This window comes from Spermophilus citellus (assembly GCF_964194105.1).
Source record: "Spermophilus citellus genome assembly, chromosome: 17".
In the NCBI taxonomy this organism is placed as follows: Eukaryota; Metazoa; Chordata; class Mammalia; order Rodentia; family Sciuridae; genus Spermophilus; species Spermophilus citellus.
The window spans coordinates 11996071-12016756 of record NC_138199.1 but is presented as its reverse complement, the minus strand read 5'-3'; the positions used below and the strand labels follow the sequence as shown (position 1 = coordinate 12016756).

The following is a 20686-nucleotide window of genomic DNA, read 5'->3' as shown; positions in this document are numbered from 1 at the left end:
AGTTCTTTATTCTGTATTAATATGTTCAGTTATGCTTATTTTGTAATTGTCAAAGTAATTTAGGTCCCTTGTACAGAATTCAGAAAATAGAAAACAGTATTAAGAAAATAATGATCAACCAGAATCCTAGCATTCAGAGATGATCACTGTTCATAGGTTGGAATCTTTTCCTTAAATTCTTTTTCTATGCATTTTTTTTATACAGCTGAAATGATGAAACATAACATATTTTGTATCCTGGCTTTCCATTTACAACATATTACAAGCATTTTCCCATGTTGCATAAAGTCTGCGACCAGCCTTTGAAATTGCTGCCTATATCCTCATTGATTTTATTAGCACTCTCAATGTGTATATCGAATGGATGGTTTTCTATTCTTTCTTTTCTTCTATTTTTCTTATCTTTCCCCTCCCTCCTTCCTTTCCTTTCTTGCTTTCATTCTGTTTATAAAATATAGAATGTGAAAATATAAAAATATAGAATGTTAAAAAAAAAGACCTAAGCTCTCTAGAATATAAACTACAAATCACTGAAATTCCACCAGCCAGAGATCACCCTTGTTTACATTTGGGAAACTTATCCTGCCGGATATTTTTCTACCATTCATTTACATACGATTTAGAACAGTAAACATAGGGTCCTACTATAAGTATTATTTTGTAATCTGTTTTTAATAACAAACAGCACGAATAATATGAATACACAGATACCTAATTGGCATCAGGTCCCGTGCCAGGCACACCTCCCCAACCCCTTGTCTCATTTCATGTTCTCAGCAACACGGCGAGTGAAGTGCTCTTGTGAATCCCATTTTAAAGATGTTGGGAAATGGAATCCTGGGAGATGAAGCAACATCACCTGTCAATAAATGTAGAACCCCTGGCAGGATAGTCGCAGGCTTTCAGGATCAAATACCCTCTGTATTTGGGTTTTCTGGTAGCTTGACTTCTTCTTGCCTGGGGAGATTAGACTTTTGCCCCTTGGCTTTCCAAGGTCCCCCCCCCCCACCTTTTTTTTTTTTTTTTAAATACCAGACTATGATGGGAAGAAACTCCCAATTCCACAGTAAGAAAGCAGCCTAGGCAGCCTAGGCAATGGTGGTCTTCCTCCTCGGGTTCCTTTCACAGGGTTAGCCCCTGAATGTGAAGTTTCCCCTTCCCCCAGAGGGCGAGGGCTGGGGCGCTGAATCTCAGGTTCTCTTGCTCAGCTTTTCCGTGGTTCTGACCCGGGACTAGAGAGGCAGAAATCTCCTGTCAAGTTTCCTGCATGCAATCTCTCCCACAGGCTCCCCTCCAGCTCTCATGGCTTGCAAATGGGAGCCCAGCCCCTGGTCTCGTGGGATTTTTGCTACTGCTGGCAGACTCCTATGGAGTGTCCAGACCATCCCTAAGGGCCAGGTGGCCCTGGTCTGCCTGTGGCTCCAGGGCTTCCATTGTTTGCGGTGGGGCCCTTTTGGGGAGAGGTGATGCTGAATTCTGGACCTTGTTTCCATTCTCAGAATATTTCCTATGAAAACTGAACACGTCCAGCTAATTCCCTTGTTCTGTTCGCCTTCTATCCACACGCCAAGTGCCGCTACAACATCCCACTTACTGTCATGCATCGATCCCCACGCATCATCTTGCTGAATGCCTACAGCCAGGAAGGGTAGTATTCCTGAACCCATTTTACAGATGGAGAGAATAAGTCTCAGAGGAGTTCCAACCTTGCTTTCCGGCACGTAGCTCATGGAGCAGGGGAGCCATTGGTCTCCCTGGGTGTGTGTGGGGGGGTGGGGGCTGCGGGTTGAAGCCCTATGTTCTGTCTCCTCTAGCCCTCTTGGGAGATTTTGACATATGACTATTTATATATAACAACAGCAGAATCTGCAGTGCCTCAGGCTGACTTAAAGTGCTGACAAAGCCACACCTTAGCCCTTTAGCTCTGGTATTTCCATAACCAATAATGTGCCTGCTGGTGGGGTCCCCTCTCCCTACCCCCCAATGCCCAGCCTGTGTGTGCCGAGCTCTTGGCACTGTCTGTCCTCCAGCGTGTGTCTGTGATTCTGACGAGCCTCCTCTTGGTTCTCCATCTCCAACCTTGTACTCTTTCTCCAGATGTTTATTTTACAAGGCTTTGCGTAGACGTTAGTGCATGATGGAGTTTGCTCATAGACGCTTTCCCCTGCCTGGAATATAAATGACCCTTGCCTGTTTGTTGGCAGGAAGTCTTCATAAAATTCAGTTAATGAGAAACTCGGATGGATAGTTTAGTTTCTAAATACAAGCAAGGAAATAGTGCTAGCTCCGCACACACCCACTCACTCATTTATGGTATTTCGGAGTTGTTTTGGCATGGAAAAATGTAAACTATGGAGGAAGACTCTTGGAGAAGTGGATTTTATACATTGGCAGTATGCAGAGTTTTAAATTGAAAACAAAATCACTTCTGGATGAGGATAAATAGTTCGATAGTATGTTATCCAAAACCTTTAAAAATGTGTGTGCTCGATGACCCATACATTCCAATTCAAAGAACTTCTATGAAAATAAAGATGTACGCTCAAAATGTTTAGCCATGAGGATGTTTATCTCACCCTCCTTTATATTAGCAAACATCTGAAAACAACTTTGATGTTCAATGCTGGAGGATTTGAAAGCTGAGTTATATCACATTCATTCATGGGATAATGTGTCACTCTTAAAGGGTATTTTTGATTATGATGTGTTTCTTGGAATGAAGATCTATTCGCAGTATGTCTTCTAAGAGAAAAATAAAAAGGCCACAGAACAATATGATTTCCTTTTTGGTTGGAATAAAACAGGAAAACAAGAAAGTAAAAAAACACGCACAGGCAGAGAAGGGTGTGGAAGTCAATGGTGATTTCTGAGTAATGACATTTTGATTTCACCTTCTTCTCTTTGGTTATCTGTGATTTCGACTTTATCTACAGTGAAGCGTATTCCTTCTCTAACAAAGGAAAATAGATTTATTTAAAAGTCAATAGGAAAGGATCTGCCCCTCCCCCCCTTTCTTATTCCCTTCTCAGCCAAGTTAGTCATGGATGCTGGTCACCTGTGCATGGGAAAGAGCAGCGAAGTCAAGCTGGACTTTCCAATGAGGAAATAAAAAAAAAAAGTCCCACCCATATGTCTCCTTTCCTCATTATTTGTGGAATTTTTGAACTTGGATGTGCCTCCTTTGTTTTGGATGTCCTTAGGACAAGTACCTGGGAAGACAGCCTGAGTCTGTCCAGCTTCCCTAACTGACCAAATTCAGTAGTTTCTAGCGTTAGTTTATTTTTCTGCTTTTGGCAAAGAGCAGGAGGACAGGGGAATGTTAGTTCAGGGACTGGTTTTATTGCCTCTTCCTTAAAGAGGTCTCAGTGAGGTTTCTGAGGACCTGTAAGTAGTGCTTTGTGCAGGAAAGGGTCTCAGGCTGATGACTTTGCAAATTCTAGGAGTTATTGTTTTGTTATTAATTCATCTGCTGAATTTGTTAAAAAAATTATATGAGTCAGTTTTGGTCCCCTTTGGATGTTTATTTCTTTAAATAGTATGTTAATAAACTTACTTGTCACCTCTTGGACCATAACTTAGAGTTGGAGAGAGAGGAAAGAGAAAGAGAGAGAGAGATTGGTTATTAGTAAAAAGTCAAAGCTCATTTCAAACTGAAACTGAGGGATAAATGCCAATTATTGTATCATCATTGTTACCACTTATTGAGGAATATCATTGTTCTCAAACGGTGTGCTAACGGTGCCTCAGGGCACCACTGTGAATTCATAGGGAACTGTTTTAGTTTTTGAGGAAAGCACAGTCATACCTGTCACTCGTCACTAGTAGTGAAACTACTAGCGCAAGGTATTCGTGGTTTTGACATTAGATCACAGTTTCATCCTTTCGAGGACATGGTGTCTTTGAGAAACCGGGTTTTCCTCAGGTGCTGTGGCAGAAAGCAAGTACGGAACAGAATAAAAATCAGTGTGGGAAAGGAAAGGTAAGTGGTGGTGTCCGATCAGTGCCTGGCAGGCACTAAGATGTTAAGAAATAAACATTTATGAACGGTTTGGATGGATCGACTTAGCAAATCGGACTTCTTAGGTCTATCTTCTGGTCTAGGAGTACCTAGGAAAAATTACTGAGACAGTGAGGGAACCAGGTGCTGAGCTAACCATGAACCATGATCTAAAGATGACCGCATGAGCTCTTCTTCAGAAAGCAGGCTGCATGATTCTCTGGGAAAAGTTGCAAAGGAACAACCCACAGATCCCATCCCAAATGCCGCCATGCTGGACAGTGGAGGGAGAGGGTGGGTTGGACTGGTCACTCAGGAGGCAGAACCAGGCCACCTGTTGGGCTCACAGATGGATTGACTTTGGGTGCAGGGGCTGACTGTGCTTGCATGTGTTTAACTACATTTGAATACCTGCAGGCAGAGGAGCCCCCAAGTTTCTTCCACCCTGCTATTGTTGCCCAGTTCTACCTTAGCCTACCTGGCTCAAGAAAGCCTTTGAGTTCATTGTCCCTTGTGAGAGGAGACAAAGCTCAAAGCTAAGGACAAAGCCGTGTGGGGAAGGAGCTGTGGGGACATGGGGTAGAATGGCACTGGACTTCATATGCCAGCTCATTACCTAGTGGCTTTATCCTTAGCAGCTAGTAAGTGCTTTTCAGGGCAAGGGACACGCTTATCTTTGCACCCCTTCAATTCCTCCTTCACACAAGGCCCTGCCCACAATGGGGCTCTGGAAAGATGCAGTTGAATGAAGGGTGGGAGAGAAGGGCCCTTTATAAAACCAAGAGAAGTTGTACAGAAAAAAAACTTCAGTTTGGATCCAAGATGGCAGGCCAGAGGGAGGCAGCATTCAGTGTCGCTCCGAGACCCGGGTCTCAACTAGTGGGAATACTGCTTTGCTGAGAGTGATAGAGGACTCCTCTGCAGCTGATCCCGTGCAGGAATCAGAGCCCCTGTGCCCTGCGGGGACCCAGGCCTCAGCATTAGAGTAGGACTCTCAGCTACTAGCCCACACAGGTCTCCTGGGTGCCTTAGTAGGACCACTGGCATCAGCCCCATGCGCAGAATTCCCAGATGCCACTCCCATGCAGGACACTCATCCCTTAGCCATGATCAGGAACTCTGGCCGCCACTCCTGTGTGGACCCCCATCTACTAACATGGGGCTCCCTTCTCGCCTCCATCTTGGAACTCGGCAGCTACCACCATGGTCCCCTACTTCTGGTAGTCTGCCTGCACCTGGGGACATCACAGGCTCTGAAGAAGGCTCTGCACTCCACAGAGATCATCTCTGAATGCCTTGCACAATGCCATTGCCTGGCTCCCCCGACCTGACCCAACCCCCTGTCACTGAAAGCAGCTGCCTCCATCTTGGGTCACCTCCATCACCATCTTTACTTGGGGCCACTACCAGTTTGGAACACGGGATAGACAGGTACCCATAGTTTTCTAATTCCCCCCAATCCCCAGCAGCCACTAACTTGGTACAGTGACTGCCCAATTCAAAGCAGCCCTCTGCGACAAGTGCGCAGCCACCACAGTACAACTCACAAGACCCCCGAAGGGAAATGCTCCTGATTAGGAAGTAGAAAGAGAGAGGGTGAGGGAGAAACATGTTAGAGGCTAATTTAGAGACCAGAAACTGTGAGGTCTACAGGTGAGATGAGGAGATAAGACCTGGTGTCCACAGCACAGGAGCAGACCCCAAAGGAGATCCTTGAGGTACAGTCTCCCAATGGGCCAGCATGTGCCATACCCCACTTCCAGGTGCCTTGCACCCAAGACCAGCCCTCACACCCTGGTAACCCCCACCATCCTGAGGGTGGAGATACCAATTAAAAACAGACAACCCCACCCATTGGATGAGAAGGGAAGCAAGAAAGATACTCATCTCCAACCAAAACAATCCTTGTTTCTTCCTTAGAGAGATTTCTTTCTTTCTCTCTTCTCCCTCTTTATTCTCCCGCCCTCAGATCCCCAACATATGTGAAACCAAGAACTTTGCATGAATTAGGATATTGAGGACTGAGATGACTATATTACAGTTGTATTTTATATTATTTTTTTTCTTTTATTTCTCTCCAAGTTTTACTGTTAACTTTTTAAATTTATATATATATATATATATATATATATATATATATATATATATGTGTGTGTGTGTGTGTGTGTGTGTGTGTGTGTGTGTGTGTGTTGGTCTTATGTACTCTCTGTCTTCCCTCCTACCTATCTACCCCAAATTACTACCACTCTATTCTCCTGCTACTAACCTTCTTTAGATTTCTATTTCACACATCCTAAGATATGACAACTCTGTATCCTCACCTCCAACCTCTTCAGCGTATCTTCCTTCAGTTCACCCCCTGTTCTTTGTCCACCAGCAGAAACTGTAAATCCTTTCACAAAGCTACTGAGTATAATGTACATAATAATAGAATTCACCATTTCTGTACATTGTGACCAAACTGTAAATGTATTAATAACTAATTGTTTTTAGGTAGTATTTTGTTTATATTGGGATCTGTTAACATTGTCCTTTTCCTCAAAGGAGAGGTATTAGGACCCTTCAGGGGCACTACAAGCCTATAGGGTAAAAAGGGTGATGCCTCAGATCCTCAGAGCTAGAAAGGAAGACACACAAGCAGCCTGAAAGATAAGGTAAGAAAGTGCTCCAAACAAATCAAGATACCACATTATTAGAATCCATGGCCAGCCCAGCAGATGAAATTACAGAGAAGGAGTTCAGGATGTACATAATTAAAAATTCTTTGAGTTAAACTATGATATAAGGGAGAAAATACAGACAGCAAAAGATCATTTTGACAAAGAGCTACATAAGCAAATACAGGAAGCAAAAGATTACTGCAATAAGGAGATGGAGGTTCTGAAAAAAACCCCAGAAATCCTTGAAATTAAAGAAAAAAAATAAACCAAATTAAAAGCTCAATTGAAAGTATCACCAATAGATTAGATAGACCACTTGGAAGACAGGACCTCAGACAATGAAGACAAAATATATAATCTTGGAAAGAATGTAGATCATACAGTGAAAATGGTAAGAAACCATGAGCAGAACATTCAAGAAATATGGGATAGTATAAAAAGACCAAATTTAAGAGCTATTGGGGTAGAGGAAGGCATAGAGTTTCAAGCCAAAGGAATGAATAATATATTCAACTAAATAATATCAGAAAAATTTCCAAACATGAAGAATGAATTGGAAAACTAAAATAAGAGGCTTACAGGACACCAAATGTACAAAATCACAACAGATACACACCAAAGAACATTATAACAAAAGTGATTAACATACAGAGTAAGCAGAGAATATTAAAAGCCACAAGATAAAGGAATCAGATTACATATGGGGGGAAACCAATTAGGATAATGGCAGATTTTTCAAAAAGGCCCTGAAAGCCAGAAGATCCTGGAACAACATATATCAAGCTCTGAAAGAAAATGGGTGCCAACCAAGAATTTTGTATCCAGAAAATTAAGCTTTAGGCTTGATGATGAAATAAAAACCTTCCACGATAAACAAAAGTTAAAAGAATTCACAGCTAGAAAACCTGCACTACAGAACATCCTCGGCAAAATATTCTATGAAGATGAAATGAAAAACAACAATGAAAATCAGCAGAGGGACATATTACACTAAAGGAAAAACTAATCAAAGGAAAAACCAAGTCAAGTTAAATAACAAATTTTTTTTTAAAAAAAAGGCTGGGAATAGAAATCATGGTCTCAATAATAACCCTGAATGTTAATGGCCTAAATTCATCAATCAAAAGACATAGGCTAGCTGGTTGGATTAAAAAAAATACCCAACAATATTCTGTTTTCAAGAGACTCATCTCATAGGAAAAGACATACACAGACTGAAGGTGAAAGGTTGGGAAAAATCATACCACACACATGAACTGCAGAAGCAAACAAGGGTTTCCATCCTCATAACAAATAAAATAGACTTTAAGCTAAAGTTAATTAAAAGGAACAAAGAAGGACATTTCATACTGCTCAAGGGAACCATACACCAACAAGATATAACAATTACAAAATATATATGCCCAAAACAATGGAGCATCTATGTTCATCAAACAAACTCTTCTCAAGTTCAAGAGTCAAGTTGACTACAACATAATAACTCTGGGTGACTTTAACACAGCTCTTTCATCACTGGATAGATCTTCCAAATAAAAAATTGAACAAAGAAACTATAGAACTCAATAATACAATCAATAACTTAGACTTAACTGACATATATACAATATTTCATTCTTTAATGAGTGAATATACTTTCTTCTCAGCAGTACATAGATCCTTCTTTTATTTTATTTTATTTTATTTTTTTTTAAAGAGAGAGTGAGAGAGGGGAGAGAGAGAGAGAGAGAGAATTTTTTTTTTTAATATTTATTTTTTAGTTCTCGGCGGACACAACATCTTTGTTGGTATGTGGTGCTGAGGATCGAACCCGGGCCGCACGCATGCCAGGCGAGCGCGCTACTGCTTGAGCCACACCTCCAGCCCCAGATCCTTCTTTTAAAATAGACCATATATTATGTCACAAAGCAACTCTTAGCAAATACAGAAAAGTAGAGATGCCACCCTGCATTCTATCAGATCACCATGGAATGGAATTAGAAATCAATGATAAAATAAAAAATAAAAACTACTCCAACACCTGGAGACTAAATAATATTCATTTAGTAAAATGAACAATGGGTTGTAAAAGACATCAAGGAGGAGATTAAAAAATTCTTAGAGGTAAATGGGAACAATGATACAACATATCAAAATCTCTGGGACACTGTGAAGGCAGTACTAAGGGGAAAGTACATTTCATGGAGTTCATTTCTTCAAAGAAGAAAAAGCCAACAGATAAATGACTTAACATTACATCTCACAGCCCTAGAAGAAGAAGAACAAACCAACACCAAAAGCAGTAGAAGATAGGAAATAATTAAAATCAGAGCGGAAATCAATGAAATTGAAACAAAAGAAACAATTGAAAAAACTGACAAAACAAAAAGTTGGTTCTTCAAAAGAATAAATAAAATTGACAAACCCTTAGCCATGCTAACAAAGAGGAGAGAAAAAACTCAAATTACTAACATCTGTGATGAAAAAGGAAATATCACAACAGACACTACAGAAATACAGAAGATAATAAGAGATTATTTTGAAAACTTGTACTCTAATAAAATGAGAATATTGAAGGCATCAACAAATTTCTAGAGGCAATGAGTTGCCCAAATTGAATCAGGATGTTATACACAATTTAAACAGATCAATTTCAAGCAAGGAAATAGTAGACACCATCATAAGCCTACCAACAAGAAAAGCCCAGGACCAGATGGATACACAGCTGAGTTCTATAAGACCTATAAAGAAGAACTAATACCTATACTCTACAAATTATTTTATGAAATAGAAAAAGAGAGAGCACTTCCAAACTCATTTTATGAGGCCAATATTACCCTGATTCCAAAACCAGGCAAAGACACATCAAAGAAAGAAAACTTCAGATCAATATCACTAATGAACATAGATGTAAAAATTCTTAATAAATTTCTGCCAAGTCAAATACAAAAACATATCAAAAAGATAGTGCACCATGATACAGTTATCTTATATCATCCCAGGGAAGCAAGGTTGGTTCAAAATATAGCCATCAATAAGCATAATGCATCACATCAATAGACTTAAAGATAAGAATCATATGATCATCTCAATTGATGCAGAAAAAGCATTCAACAAAATACAGCACCCATACATGTTCAAAACACTAGAAAAAAATAGGAATAAAAGGAACATATCTCAACATCATAAAAGCTATCTATGCTAAGCCCCAGGCCAACATCATTCTAAATGGAGAAAAATTGAAAACATTCCCTCTAAAAACTGGAACAAGACAGGGATGCCCTCTTTCACCACTTCTATTTAACATAGTTCTTGAAACACTGGCCAGAGCCATTAGGCAGACAAAATAAATAAAAAGGGATAATGGATAGGCAAAGTAGAACTCAAATTATCACTATTTGCTGATGATATGATTCTATACCTAAAGACCCAAAAAATTCCACCAGAAAACTTCTAGAACTAGTAAATGGATTTAGCAAAGTAGCAGGATACAAAATCAACACACAAAAATCAAAGGCATTTCTGTATACCAGTGACAAATTTTCAGAAAGTGAAATGAGGAAAACTACCTCATTTACAATAGCCTCAAAAAAAATTAAATACTTGGGAATCAACCTAACAAAAGAGGTGAAAGATCTATACAACGAAAACTACAGGACACTAAAGAGAGAAATCAAAGAAGACCTTAGAAGATGGAAAGATCTCTCTTGTTCTTGGATAGGCAGAATTAATATTGTCAAAATGACCATACTACCAAAAGCTCTATTGAAATTTAACAAAATTCCAAACAAAATCCTAATGACATTCCTCATAGAAATAGAAAAAGCAGTCATGAAATTCATCTGGAAAAATAGGAGACCCAGAATAACTAAAGCAATGCTTAGCAAGTAGAGTGAAGCAGGTGGCATCACTATACCAGACCTTAAACTATACTACAGAGAAACAGTAATAAAAACAGCATGGTATTGGCACCAAAATAGACTGGTAGACCAATGGTACAGAATAGAAGACACAGAAACTAACCCACATAATTACAGTTATCTTATATTAGACAAGGGAGCCAAAAACATGCATTGTACAAAAGACAGCCTCTTCAACAAATGGTGCTGGGAAAATTGGAAATCCATATGCAACAAAATGAAATTAAACCCCTACCTCTCACCATGCACAAAACTCAACTCAAAGTGGATCAAAGACCTAGGAATTAAACCAGAGTCACTGAGCCTATTAGAAGAAAAAGCAGGCCCAAATTTCAATCATGTCAGATTAGGCTCCAACTTCCTTAATAAGACTCCTATAGCACAAGAATTAAAATCAAGAATCAATAAATGGGATGGATTCAAACTAAAAAGCTTCTTGGCAAAAGAAACAATCAGTGAGGCGAATGGAGAGCCTACATCTTGGGAGCAAATCTTTACCACAAGCACATCAGATAGAGCACTAATCTCTAGATTATATAAATAACTCAAAAAGCTAAACACCAAAATAACAACAAGAAAACAAACAAACAAATAGCCCAATCAATAAATGGGCCAAGGAACTGGACACTTCTCAGAAGATGATATACAACCAATCAATAAATATATGTTCAACATCTCTAGCAATTAGAGAAATGCAAATCATCTCACTCCAGTCAGAATGGCAGCTATTAAGAATATAAACAACAATAAGTGTTGGCGAGGATGTGGGGGAAAATGCCCACTCATACATTGCTGGTGGGACTGCAAATTGGTGCAGCCAATCTGGAAAGCAGTATTGAGATTCCTTGGAAAACTGGGAATTGAACCACCTTTTGACCCAGCTATCCCACTCATTGTATACCCAAAGGACTTAAAAGCAGCATTCTACAGGGACACAGCCACATCAATGTTTGTAGCAGCACAATTCACAATAGCTAAACTGTGGAGCCAACCTAGATGCCCTTCAGTAGATGAATAGATAAAGAAAATGTGGCATATATATCCAATGGAATATTACTCATCAATAAAAGAGAATAAAATCATGGCATTTGTAGGTAAATGGATGGAACTGGAAAATTTAATGCTAAGTGAAGTTAGCCAATCTCAAAAAATCAAATGCTGAATATTTTCTCTTGATTCTAATGTATGAAATATGATTTGTCAAGAGCTTTGTAATGTTGTGAACAACCAATAAAAAAAAAAAGAAATCTGATTCATAGTGGGGTTGGAAGGGGGAGCATGGGAGGATTAGATGAACTCTAGATAGGGCAGAGCGGTGGGAGGGAAAGGGAGGGGACATGGGGGTAAAAAGGATGGTGGAATGAGATGGATATCATTACCCTAAGTGTCGGAACACACGATTAAACCAGTGAGGGTCACTCCAGGTGAACTGGGCTGGCACAAAATAATGACATACAGACAGAGAAATATTGGGTGCTCAGTTCCTAAGTAGCAGCTCCCAACATATTCCCCTTTTTTAATATCTAAAGGCAATTGGGGAATTTTATCTTCCAGTCATTGGATTTTTGGTCCGAGATTGTCATGATCTACTATTGAAACACAAAAGGTATTAGTAGAAAACATATCATTTCAATAACATACCATATAGACTCTTTCAGCATATTTAGGGTTAAGGTCATTTAATTAACTTTGGAAGATCCAGGTTATTGTTATTACTCTGCCAAACACTTGTCAGAAGATTCTTAATCTTTTTCCAATTTTATTGGGAAACATAGTGTTTGGCTATAGTAACACTGATATTTTTATTTGGAATGATTTAAGCCTTTCCACAAACCATAGAGCAGAGGGCTCATTCACCCTATTCCTTACAGTGGCTTCTAGAGCATTCTAACTTAGTTTCAGTCCTTCCATCAGCACTTATCTGACTATGAAGGATTTTGGAAGTAATTTAAGTCAAACTATTAAGAAAATTCACATGTTGTGCATTTTAAGACATAGCAAAAAAAGCAGTAATGTAGGAACAATGAATAATATTTTAAGTAGTCCCTTCAAGGATCATGAGATCAAGAGCTTGCCTAGATCTGCTTAATTGGCATGCACCTGTTTCAAGGCCTGAATGTTAACCTCAGCCTGCTAGGTGGCAATAGGACAAAGGAATGTTGATGAAGGATCAATGTCCTTTTCCTGTAGTATAACTAGTGATAAACTTAGGCAAGTTGTACCTTTTATAGGTTATAGGATATTTAATCATCTTTTCTCTTAATTCTCACATTTAAGGTCTGTCAATAATGTAACAATTCTGAAGGCAGATGTCAAACATCAAAACATCCTTTTGGGTGCCATCTCCCTGAGGATTAAGGTTTCTAGGACCCTCATGTAATTTTAGGAGACCAGCCTAAAATATATCTATTATTTCCAGACAGCTCATGTTGTACAGGCAAGACATGCACAATCCATCCACTGAGAAAAGGCATCAGTTTCTATTGTAGAAGGATTAGGGCAATAATACATTGGTGGATATTCTATGAAAATAACTGGCCTGTATAGGAAAATTCTATTTTGACAATTGTCCAGATGTATATAGTCTTAATTTCTAAGGACCAGCATAATCAGCTGGTTTAGGTTTCTTATATGCTGTCTTTTTCTCAAAAGATACTTCCAGACAGCCTGTTTACCATAAGATCAACATATGGGTATAAGTGACCATTAGAGTCAGTATAATTAATCTAGTTACATGGGTGAACTTTTTAGTCCAAGTTGCACATTAAAAAATGGATCTGAGAAATGGGTCCATAGAAGTTTGTTCATAATTTTTACATACCTGACAAGCTCGTGAAGCTGCATGGCTGTAAACTTTGCAGCCGGGAGATTTACCTTCCTGTGTCAGGATTTTAAACCTTTCCATGATGACCGGTTTAAACTCTATCTTTTGAAATTTGATTTAACTTATTAAATCATGTTCAGCAGCAGTAAGACTCTCAGTATCACAATTAAGAAAAATTTTTAAAATATTATGTAAGATCTATTATATGTGTGTGGGGTCCTGTTTCCCCCACTTTTTAAAAATTTAATAAAATTGAGCAAAGGCCTGGCATAAGTCATTAAAGTTATAGATAATAGTACAATGTTTGCATAATAAGAAAAGATTTACCATACTTAATTTGTTCTGAATTTTGACAAAAGTCATCTACTAGCAATGTTAAGTCCAACATCAGTAAGTTGGAGAGGGACTATTGTGACTAGAAACCTAAGTTTTATTAATGTATGATTTAATTTTTTTTATATTTATTTTTTTGTTTTAGGTGGACACAATATCTTTATTTATTTTTATGTGGTGCTAAGGATCAAACCCAGTGCCTCGTGCATGCCAGGCCAATGCGCTACCACTTGAGCCACATCCCCAGCCCCTGATTTAATTTTTGACTTTAATAAAATTATTAAAAATGAAGAATATAATAAAAATTTATAGTTTGAAATTAGCTTCAGATGAACTCCAATTAGCTATTTTAATTTGGAATGAAGTGAGACAGAGTTTAAACTTAGGAGTGGTGGGCATGAGAAAAATATAGACATCTATCTAAAATAGGAAGTACATATGTTAAATAAGCCTAGAGAAGATTTTTTAACCATTAATAAAGAATGAAATAGAGAAATAAATGTTTTTTTTTAATCTATGAATCCATGAAAAAGTGTCATTATTGTTATCAAACTTAATGTTGACCTAAGTATGGGGAGTTAGTATCCCAAATATTAATGGGTAAAAACAAGTATTGTTTAAAACAGTGATCTAATTTAGAATTTCATATAACATTGAGCTAGTAATAACATTTTTAGGGATCTCATGTCAAAATAATCTTTGTGTATAAAGAAACAGTTTTATGAGCATCCTAATAACTTTATTTAATGTAGTAAAATTAGCTCTAATAATTATGTATAATTTATGGTTTTACCAATTTCAAAAATATCAATGTATATAGGACATCATCTGATATTATTAAAGTTGAGAAAAGCTCTATCATGTTAAATTTATTATTAAAATAAGCCACTGGCTGTTGATCTGATTTATTTATGGCTGTCTGTCTAATATTTTAGGGGTAACTATTTTTAGGGTTATTTTCCTCAGTGACAAACTGTTGATAGGGGCTCAAAGTTAAGACCCTGTTTCCATGTTTAGAGGCTTCCAAAAATCTGTTTATAACTTAGAAAAGAAGTAAAATTTTTAACCAGAAGGTTTATTTGTCTTGGGGAAAGATTAGCATTTTAATTTTTTTTTCTGTCTGTATGTTTACCTTTCCTTTCCTTCGTTGGTCTCCATTCAACTATGGTGTAACATCCAAACTTGACTATGTTAACTAACCTCTGTAGATCCCTTGGAATGATGAGGGCTAACTGGATGATAAACTCATCTTTTGAAAATGGGTGGCTCTCTATAAGTTTAAGGTGCTCTCTTTAAATCTCTCTATGAAAATAGTAGGATTTTTATAAAGGCTTTCTAAAATTATATTTTAGGTATTCTGTTTACCTGTTGGATATTAATAAATTTTGGGGAGTTGTCTGTGCTTCAGATAGACTGTTAGTTTTGTTCCTATTCTGTGTTATTGGGACATGGTTAAGATAAATCTCCTTTAAAACCATTTTTAAGATGGTCCTCTATTTTAAAGTTTACATAAGTAATAGCATAATATCTCTGTAGACAGGGTTAGGTATCTGGCATAAATTTTGAAATATTTCAATACATGAACTTGGCTCTCTCGAAAATCTCCCTGAATTTATTCTGGTCTATGTTAAGTTTGCGAGGTCCCCTTTGATCTTTTTTCCTAGTAGGTAATTTTTTAAGGCCTTCTCTGTTAGTAGTAATTGAGACTAGATATGAAAATGAGATATCTTTTATTAACATTGTAATTTTTTAGTATATAGACTAGTTAATTCATTTTGATATTACATGTAAATAGACAACTCATTTGTTCCTGAGAGAAGGTCTCAAAATATCTCTATATTTCAGAATATTATCCTTTAAATAAGGTGTCTCTTAACTGTCTTCTAGAAAATATGATTAAGGTTACTTCCCAGTGTAGGGAGCAATATACAAGTCTTACAATGTTTCATGGATTATAGGTCCAGTTAGAGAATTTATATACTACAAATGAATTTCCAACAAAGCTTACACTTTTATTGTTCAAAACTAATGTATGACTTTAATTTGGAGAACACCAATCCTAATAAAATGTTCTCCTAAATCCCATAAACATCCAATGATGTCTTTGAATCAGTCAATTTTAGCCTCCAAGGGGAAGTGTCAAAATTGAAATTTAAGTCAGCATTTTAAAATATTTTTTGTTTAATCAAGGATGTGAATTTATTCACTAAAATTAATCCTTGTCTTAATAAGAACATCTTAATAAACAACATTGTTTTTTTTTTTTTGAGAGAGAGGAGGGAGAGAGAGAATTTTTTTAATATTTATTTTTTAGTTTTCGGCGGACACAACATCCTTGTTTGTATGTGGTGCTGAGGATCGAACCCGGGCCACATGCATGCCAGGCGAGCATGCCACTGCTTGAGCCACATCCCCAGCCCCAATAAACAACATTTTAATAGGTCTTTAACATGTCAAATTATGGAAAAAAATCTTGGTTCATATTAGTATAATAAAATCTGGGGAAAAAGTCTGAAATATCCTAGAATTAATCAGTTCAAATTATTATAGTCAGTCCAGTTATACATAAATCTGTTTTTTAAATTGTTTTAACTTTCTATATCAGCTGTTGAGATAAAGATATGAGGATTTCCTTATTTAGAAATTCTTTTTATCATTAAAATCTAGAACATAAAGACCTTGTTTTACCCAAAGATGATTTCTTTTTTCTTCTTAGGACCTCCAAGGTGTGCTTCCTCTCTGTGGAAGTATATTCTTGTCCTTTTAGAATTTTTTCTTGGTTATACTTTGGAACCATTTATGTAAATCTTAGAATCTAAACAAATTATTGTACCTTGATAAGAAGAAATATCTCAGCAAAAATATAAGTAAAGCCCTTACACATTTTTGTTGACAGAATCATTTCTGTTTACCATCTTATAAAAATTTGTACAGTAATTTGAGAATTAGAGATTACTTGATGGTTGTATTATATCTTGAAATAGGTATTTTACAGTAAAATACATTTATCTCAAATATCTGTAACTCTAAAAGGCAGAACATCAGATAAATGTATGTATAAGAAATATAAATTGTGTGTTTTCTGCTGAAGGAAAATGATTAGAAGCAAATAGATATATATTAATTAAACAAATAGACATATGTTAACTATTCTATGAATTAAGGACTATAGATTATCCAAATAACTGGAAATATATGTATTATGAATAAAGCTATAAGTTACTATTATATAACCATGGAATTTAAAAATAAGCCCCATCAAACCATGTGGCTCTTAAAAGTATTTGGATCCATTTATTTTACCTTGGACTAGTAGTGCACTTTTTATATTAGTGATATCACATGATGTGGTTAAAATAAAATCCTTGTGTATACATTTACTCTTTTTTTGTAATTATATAGTCAGGAATGAGAAGAATGAGGATTTCTTGATTGTTATAGGAATATTGTGAGAAAAGGTCTCATAATGCCGGCTTTTGTACCTATGGCAAGCAAAATGCATCCTCATAATCTCCAAAATTAAAAGCAAAATACAAGAAGCATATGAATGATCTCTCATCAATGTAACATTATTTAGTAACAACCGTAGAGAGGAAAAGGAATGATTTTATTTATTTATTTTTCTTTTTTTTAACTGATTTTATTTTTTTAAAATACACGACAGCAGAATATATTACAAATCTTATTACACATATAGAGCACAATTTTTCATATCTTTGTATAAAGTATGTTCATGCCAATTCATGTCTTTATACATGTACTTTGTTTTGCATTTCAATTCTTATTACTCATATATACCACAATTTTTCATATCTCAGTTTGTATATAAAGTAGGTTGACATCCAATTTGTGTCTTCAAAAAGGAAGGATTTCAAAGGAAGCTGTTAAGGGATAAAAAAAAATCAAGTTATTTAGCTTTGAGGGCAAGTCAGGCTTAGGGCAACATGGAAGCCTGTGGAATCAGATTTTGCCTGAAAAAAGATATCTTTCCTTAGTATTTACAGGTGACCATTCTTAAGTAAAATGTAGGCTCTGTGTAGCTCCAGTAGTAGATCTGGGTGAAGCAGGAAGTACAGGTTAGTGGCTACGAGGCGGGATCAAAAGCTCCAATGGGAAGCCTGCAAAAAATGTGGGAAGTGGAACTCATTCGCCATTTTGTCCTGGCCATGTGGCCAGGGTTCTCCACAGTCCAAAGTTTTGCCTGAGGTCCTATGTGTTTCGCCTGTCCAGTTACCAGCAGTTTTGGCTGAACCTTTGCCACGCCCAGTGACATATGTCCATGTTTTGGTACTGTCTAGGCTGTGCTCCAGGGAGCCGTTACCATGACTATTGGAATTAGTTGTCACTGTGTGTGGCCTGGGCTGGCTTAGGTTGGTCGCTGTTTGCGCCCTGAGCAACAAAGAACCCTTTGGTTGGCTTTGTCCTGCCTGTCCCCAGAACGTGGTTCCATGTCATGTCCAGGTCCCTGGGGAGATATCTATTCGTACCTCCACTCCAAGTCTCCTTGCGACGCCATCTTGTGGGCATTTTGCCAGTGGGAAAATTTGAGAATTGTGGTATGAGATAATAGGGCTACATATGAGCTTGCAGCTAACTGGGAGTGACCTTGTTTTTGTCTGCTCAGGCCACAGGATCTCTCCTTGAGGAGACAACTCAGAAGTGGGCTCAGTACAAAGAGAAGTGCCTGAAAGATTTACTTAAGAAACCTTCTGGTAAGCACATGTATTAGTTATCTGTGGCTGTGTAACAAGTTGCCCCAAAGCTTAGTGGCTTAAAATAGTAATAATCATGTGTCTCTCAATGTTCCTGTGGATCAGGAATCAGACTGGACACAGTGGGCCTGACAGGTTTCTGCTCAGCCATGTCTGGGGTTCAGCTGAGAGACTCAAAACTCGGGAGCTGGAATCACCCAAAGCCTCCTCCCATGTCCACTGGCTGATGCTGGTTCTCAGCTGAAAGTCAAGTGGCAACTGGTAGCCCATCTGCATGGCCTGGGATTCCTTACAGCAGATGGCTGGGTTCCTAAGGGCTAGCCTGATGACAGCCCATATCACTTTGTATGACCTGGCTTCAGAAGTCACACAACATCACTTCTGCCAAGCTCAGTTGGATGAGACAGTTACAATGTTCGCCCCAGGCTCAAGGAGAGTGACCATAAACCCACTTCTCACTATAAAGTAACATGACATGGGATGCGTATGGATGCAACCCTCTTTGATGAAAGCTATCTGCCACACTTACTCCCTCGTCTTCAATCATGAGTAATTTGTCGACTGAATTGTTGTAGATTGAATTTGTGTCATTTTTATGAATATGTGACCAGGAACCTAGATCCCACAGATGTCCTTAAATCAGCTTGTTATTTTGCATATTTCATCGTAGGTGTGTTCTGGGATCTAATTGGTGAAGGTTTGACAATTATTTAGTCAAATTAATTATGGATCCTAAGGCTTTTTGGCTGGACCTCCAAGTGTCCTTCTGACCCAGAGTTTCTGCGAGAGTTTGGTTCACATAAAGCAAAATTAGCATGACATGGACATTACATTAACTGACTAGGGGTTAAACTGAGTAGATAAAGGCACCATGTTTGGGGCTGCATTCCTCTGCTGCCCAAATCATTCTTCATCTTTTACATATCTAGAGAGGGAGGCCCACAGAGCTTCCTTCAGTAGCAAGGTGGGCTTTAGGATCCAGGCCCCTTCTGCTTCTATAAGAGGCCCTATGTTCAAATATTGATGTTCGTTCTTCTCTCCCTAGGCATATTTTGTAATGGAACCTTTGATCAGTATGTGTGCTGGCCTCATTCTTCTCCTGGAAATGTCTCTGTTCCCTGCCCATCATATCTACCTTGGTGGAATGAAGGTAATAAGCCTAACTTACTAATTTCTGACAATTTCTTTCAAGGCTAGTCCCTCCTGGATAAACTCATCAGATGCTAATTAGAAAGAATGCTCCAGCCAACTACTTTTCCTAAGTCCTTTCCCCACGCCCCAAAGGTGTTCTTCTAAGCTTTTGGTAATATATCATTCTTCTTCTTCTCTTGTTTGCTGAAATTCTACTATTCTTGGGCGTTCCGTTTATACAGCGGCTCTCTTGACTTCATAAATGACAAGAGTCCAGACCTGGCTCCCACAGAATCTGACTGCACCCCAGGTTAAGAATGGCCAGTGTCATGGAGAGCAGGCAGAGGCAGGACTTAAACCTTCCCTTGCATCAGCTTTCGATGGAAGGACCATTGCATTGGCACTTTCAAGTGCCATGGGATTTGAGTGAGCACTTAACCACTTAGCTGACCCCAATCCTGTTTAAAGGAAGTAAATATTACTCAGGAAACCATCCCTGCCCAAGAAGCCCAATGTCTTGGTTGTTTTATTCTAGAAGCAATTACTGGTTAGAATTCTGTTACCTATGACCAAAGGCCATGCACAAATATAAGGACGGCTAAAACTGGTAACCTATGCAGTTATGAAGCTCCAGGTAAAAGAAGGTGAGAGTGAGCCTCTGAGAAATGTCAGTTCAATAGATAATCACCTCAGTGGTTCTCTGGTTTTAATATTTTGAGGCATCTAGTGAGTGCACATGCACGTTCATGTGTGGGTGCATGTGTGTACACACACGCAGCTTAAAAGGAAGATGCACTTCTGGGTGAGAGAGTTAGTGACATATTTTATGGAGCTGTTCTCTAATGAAATCCAGTTGGAATCAGTCCAGGAGGCATGAGGCTGTGAGCTTTTTAGGGAGCCTGGGAGAGAAGGTACTAGAGAACTGGCTGGACAGAGGGGTCTGGATGGTTTAGGCAAACAGTTCCCATGAGAGACAGCTTAGTGAAGTGGAAAGAACTCAATGATGCAGAGTTGGACCCTGAAGTTAAGACTCAATCCCTCTGTTTTGTACTCTTGAGACTGGACAAATTCCTGGAGCCTGTTGAACGGTGATTTCCTTGTCTGGAAAGAGAGGAATAGCTAACTTTTAAGAT

At 38.2% G+C, this 20686-nt stretch overlaps 1 protein-coding gene across 1 annotated transcript in view; it reads left to right on the top strand.

Moving 5' to 3' along the window:
* The window catches only part of GLP2R (glucagon like peptide 2 receptor), a gene marked incomplete at its 5' end in the record, with an annotated part of 87196 nt that overhangs the window by 522 nt on the left and 65988 nt on the right, over positions 1-20686 (top strand). The window contains 2 exon segments of the mRNA XM_081269939.1: positions 18335-18422; positions 19468-19572. Coding sequence (XP_081126065.1) covers positions 18335-18422; positions 19468-19572 — 193 coding nt within the window.